The sequence below is a fragment of the Mustelus asterias genome, unplaced genomic scaffold, assembly GCF_964213995.1.
Source record: "Mustelus asterias unplaced genomic scaffold, sMusAst1.hap1.1 HAP1_SCAFFOLD_2563, whole genome shotgun sequence".
NCBI classification, from domain to species: Eukaryota; Metazoa; Chordata; class Chondrichthyes; order Carcharhiniformes; family Triakidae; genus Mustelus; species Mustelus asterias.
Window position 1 is genome coordinate 40001 of NW_027592508.1, and position 5478 is coordinate 45478.

The window sequence follows — 5478 nt, forward strand, 5'->3', positions numbered from 1 at the left end:
GCTGGTCCGTGAGCAGGGTAAATCGTTTGCCAGCCAAATAATGGCGCCAATGCCGTACGGCCTCCACAATGGCCTGAGCCTCTTTCTCCACAGTGGAATGCCGAATTTCAGGGCCTTGGAGGGTGCGAGAGAAAAAGGCGACGGGCCTGCCCGCCTGGTTAAGTGTGGCGGCCAGGGCGAAATCAGATGCATCACTCTCCACCTGGAAGGGGATGGACTCATCGACAGCGTGCATCGTGGCTTTCGCGATGTCGGCTTTTATCCCTTCAAAGGCTAAGCGAGCCTCTGCTGCTAGGGGAAAGGAGGTAGATTTTATGAGCGGACGGGCTTTGTCCGCATAATTGGGAACCCACTGTGCGTAAAACGAAAAGAAGCCTAAGCACCTTCTCAGTGCTTTGATGCTAGTGGGGAGGGGAAGTTCAAGGAGGGGACGCATACGGTCTGGATCGGGGCCGATGACCCCGTTTTCCACCACGTATCCGAGAATTGCTAGGCGGCGCTTGCTGAATACACACTTCTCCCTGTTATAGGTCAGATTCAGGCGAGACGCAGTGCGTAAAAACTTCTGGAGGTTGGCGTCGTGGTCCTGCTGGTCATGGCCGCAGATAGTGACGTTGCCCAGGTACGGGAAGGTAGCCCGTAGCCCGTTTTGGTCCACCATTCGGTCCATCTCATGCTGGAAGACCGAGACCCCATTAGTGATGCCAAAAGGGACCCTTAAGAAGTGGTAGAGACGGCCATCCGCCTCAAAGGCCGTATATTTTCGGTCCTCTGGGTGAAGGGGGAGCTGGTGGTAGGCTGACTTCAAGTCAATGGTGGAGAACACCCGGTACTGCGCAATCTGGTTGACCATGTCAGATATGCGCGGGAGAGGGTACGCGTCCAGCTGCGTGTATCTATTAATGCTCTGACTATAGTCTATGACCATCCGGGGCTTGTCTCCAGTCTTGACCACCACGACTTGTGCTCTCCATGGGCTAGTGCTAGGTTGAATGATCCCTTCCCTGAGGAGCCGCTGAACCTCAGATCGAATAAAGATCCGATCCTCAGCGCTGTAACGCCTGCTCTTAGTTGCAATGGGCTTGCAGCCTGCCACGAGATTTTCAAATAAAGAAGGCGGGGTAATTTTGAGCATCGAGAGACTGCATGTGGAGCGCGCTGGACAATTTGGAGGCTGCTGTTCTCCCACTGAAAGTGGAGGGAGTGGCCCATCGTACCGCAGGGTCACATTCCTCAGGTGGACCATAAAGTCTAGTCCCAGGAGTACTGGAGCGCAAAGGTGCGGTAACACGAGGAGCCTGAAGTTCTCATAAACTGTGCCCCGCACTGTTAGAGTTACCACGCAGCTCCCAAGAACGGTAACAGATCGGGACCTCGACGTCATAGAGATGGTCTGCCTGACAGTTTGTACGCGGAGAGCGCACCGTTTCACCGTATCCGGATGGATGAAGCTCTCCGTGCTCCCGCTGTCAATGTGTCAGGCGTCTGTTTACCTCTATGTCCATCATGGACTTGTCGAGTCTGTGAGGCTTGGCCTGGTCCAGGATGATTGACGCCACTGTTGGATCCCGAGTGCAACTGCAGGCAGCTGAGATGGTCGACGATGAGGACCCCTGCTGGTCGTCTGCGGCCGGTGTCGACTAAAATGGCTGCGCCCATGGATCGAACGTGGTCGATGGCGTTGAAAGTGGCGACACCCGCAGGTCGCACGTGTCTTGCGTCGTCGTCCTCAGGAATGGCGGCGCCCGTGAATCGCACGTGGTTGAAGACATCGAGGCCGGAGACGAGGAGATGGATCCTGGGGAGTCACACGCAGCACTGCTGGGCTTCGAAGGGGGCTTCGCTCGGCACACTTTTGCATAGTGCCCTTTCTTCCCACAAGCGGAGCAAAACACCGTCCTGGCCGGACATCTCTGACGAGGGTGCTTCGCCAATCCGCAGAAATAGCACCGTGGGCCCCCTGGAGCTGCCGCCGTCGTCAGGTCCGAGGTTGAAAGCACGATCGCGCAGTTCCTAGGAGCCGCCGGGTAGAGTTGAGTCGGTGGCTGTACTTGCCACGATGTTCCCACGTGGTCGGTGGGGTAGGTTTCGAGACTTCTGGAGGCCGTTTCCATCGCATCAGCCAATTCCACCGTCTTAGCTAGGTCCAAGTTACCTTGCTCCAGCAGCCGCAGGCGAATATAGGATGAGCCGATTCCCGCCACGAACGCATCTCGGATCAGATCGTTAGTGTATTGAGTAGCCGACACTGACTTGCAATTGCAGGCTCTGGCTAGCTGCTGAAGTTCGCGCAGGTACTGTCCCGTCCTTTCGCCGGGCTGCCGCCGTCGAGTGGCGAGTAGGTGACGAGCATGAATCTCGTTTGGCGGTTTATGGTACAGCTTCTTGAGTAATTCGATGGCCTCTTTGTAGTCTTGTGAATCGCGGATTGTTGCATACACAGTGTCGCTCACCCTTGCGTGGAGGACCCGCAATCTGTCGGCGTCGGTTTGGACTGCTGTTGAGGCGTCGATATAATCCTGGAAACACTTCAACCAATGGTCGAAAGTGTTCGACGCTCCAGCGGCACGCGGATCCAAGGTTAGCCGATCGGGTTTCAGCATCTGCTCCATTTTTTTTTCAGAACAAAATTTGTTGCGAATAAAATTGATGCGCGATTAATTCACTCGAGAGGCTCGATCGTACCCGGGAATAAAGGCTTTTATTCGCAACAAGAATAGAGCATACTGCTTAACAATACAATCCCAGACTAAAGGGTCACTAGGAAGTGCAGTGACCTTTATACTCCTATAGGAAGGCGGAGCCAAACGGAGTGTACCACAGAACAATATCAACAGGTGGAACACCCCAACCCTAACCCCAACAGTAACAAGAGTAACATATGTACAAGTACCCATAGTGATAACCATCTATGGTTCACCACAGCGGGACAGAGACAGAGAGAGAGAGCGGGACAGAGACAGAGAGTGAGAGCGGGACAGAGACAGAGAGAGCGGGACAGAGACAGAGAGAGAGAGCGTGGGACACAGAGAGAGAGCGTGGGACACAGGGAGACAGAGGGGGACACAGAGAGAGGGGGGGGACACAGAGAGGGGGGGGACACAGAGAAAGCGGGGGACAGAGAGAGGGGAGGACAGAGAGAGGGGGGGACAGAGAGAGGGAGGGATAAAGAGAGGGAGGGACAAAGAGAGGTAGGGACAGAGAGAGAGAGGGACAGAGAGAGAGAGGGACAGAGAGAGAGAGAGACAGAGAGAGAGAGGGACAGAGAGAGAGAGAGACAGAGAGAGAGAGGGACAGAGAGAGAGAGAGAGAGAGAGGGACAGATAGAGAGAGAGAAGGACAGAGAGAGAGAGAGAGAGAGAGAGGGACAGAGAGAGAGAGGGACAGAGAGAGAGAGAGACAGAGAGAGAGAGGGACAGAGAGAGAGAGAGACAGAGAGAGAGAAGGACAGAGAGAGAGAGAGAGAGGGACACAAAGAGAGGGAGGGACAAAGAGAGGTCGGGACAGAGAGAGAGAGGGACAGAGAGAGAGAGAGAGAGGGACACAGAGAGAGAGAGAGAAAGGGACAGAGAGAGAGAGAGAGAGAGAGGGACACAGAGAGAGAGAGAGAAAGGGACAGAGAGAGAGAGAGAGAGGGACACAAAGAGAGGGAGGGTCAGAGAGATGGACAGAGAGAGAGACAGAGAGAGAGAGAGGGATAGAGAGACAGAGAGGGATAGAGAGAGAGAGACAGAGAGAGAGAGAGAGAGAGGGAGAGAGAGAGAGAGATAGAAAAGGGGATAAGTGTAGAGAAAAAGAGATTGATATCGGAAGAGTTGGGAGCAGTGATCACATCTCTGCAAAACATGGGAAGAAACAGAGAATCCAGCTCCAAATCCTCGAATCCTAGCCTCCCGACCGTGTGGAAGGAGGCCATTCTGCCCATTCAGTGTGCACCTATTCTCTGACAGAGCATCTCACCCAGGCCCACCCCTTATCCCCATAACACCACAGATTTAGCATGGCCAATCCACCTCACCGGCATCCAACACAGGGGATTGGATTCCTGGGATGCCGCTGAATGCCTGGCTGGAGTGGGAGCCATTGCGATTCGAGACACAGGCTGTGGACAGGATTCTCTCCTGCAGAGCTGTTTGAGTTTCCAGCCAGAGGTAGGGAGAGGAGGAAGAGGAGCCTCCCTTCCCGCTGTCCGGCCATTGGAGGGTGCTCTTTCCCTGGGGGGAGAGACACACACAGAGTTCCTTTCCTTTGTTTCTCCATGCATGGAGGGGGGAACGATCCAGCTTCAACAACAGCTCCATCAAGGGACTGAGTGCTTGGGCTGCTGCCCTTGTCTTCGAAAGGTCGGTGCCTGGAAGGGAGCGGCGGGGGGAAGAATATCAAGCTTTCCATCTACAGGGATTGGGGGGTGAAGACACCCGAGACTGTTCCTGTTTTGGACAGGAGGGCCGAAGGAGAGAAGACCCCCCCACCCACTGCTGCTGCCCCCAACCCCTCCCTTCCTCCTGACTGGGGCGCCGGCCCTCCTCAGTGCCCTATCCCTCGTCCTCCCTCCTGCCCCTCCAACCTCCTCTCTCCCTCTCCAGCTCTTGGGGGAGAGCACCTGAACCCGCACCCACGCACCCCACCCTCCCTCATTCCCTCTCTGGCCTCACCCGGCCACCTGGGCAGAGAGGCCCATTCCCTATCCCTCCCTACAGCCCACCCCCTTTCCCAGCCCTCTCCCATGGAGACACGACATTCCAGTACGCCCTGCCGAGAATCTGGGCAGTCTCGGGGTGGGCGTAGCACTCCCTTGACTAACATGGCGATGTTGGCAGCGTCGCCGGGGGTGGGGCCTTCTCGACCCGCCTATGCGGGTGTGGCGGCTCCCAAGGCCCTGCCACCGTTTCAGCTCATCACCAAGCGGCTCGGGGCTCAGTGCTACGCCCACCCCGACATGATCATCGAGGCCTGCGTGGGGGCAACGCTGGGGTTGTTGGCCGGGCGGGAGGTCCACCCTGCCCTGGAGAAGGGGCTCACGGTGGGCGGGACCTTCCTGGCGGTGGCCCACAGCTCGATCATCTCGAACGTCCCGCCCTTCGAACCTGTGGAGCTCCTCCTCCCCCCTCTCCACCTACTGGGGGAGGTCAGGTCCGGGGTGGCGCCGATCCCACTCGGCCTTCGGGACCCCTCCCTCCATCTTGTACACTCCTCCCGGTGCCGGGTGTTTGTGCGCCTGGCCCGGGAGGAGGTCCTGGAGGGAGGGTTCAACGTCCCGTTCCAGGGGATAGAACACATAGAAAGCCACAGCACAAACAGGCCCTTCGGCCCACAAGTTGCGCCGATCACATCCCCACCTCTAGGCCTATCTATAGCCCTCAATCCCATTAAATCCCATGTACTCATCCAGAAGTCTCTTAAAAGACCCCAACGAGTTTGCCTCCACCACCACCGACGTCAGCCGATTCCACTCACCCACCACCCTCTGAGTGAAAA

At 56.6% G+C, this 5478-nt stretch overlaps 1 protein-coding gene across 1 annotated transcript in view; it reads right to left on the reverse strand.

Moving 5' to 3' along the window:
• The window catches only part of LOC144489810 (P2X purinoceptor 3-like), a 35140-nt gene extending 30334 nt beyond the window's left edge, over positions 1–4806 (reverse strand). Inside the window, exons 1-2 of the mRNA XM_078207654.1 lie at positions 4750–4806; positions 4019–4214 (exon numbers count right to left, since the gene is read on the reverse strand). Of these exons, the coding sequence (XP_078063780.1) occupies positions 4019–4214; positions 4750–4806 (253 nt within the window). The remainder of the gene's footprint in view (positions 1–4018; positions 4215–4749) is intronic.
• Between the last annotated feature and the right edge of the window lie 672 nt (positions 4807–5478).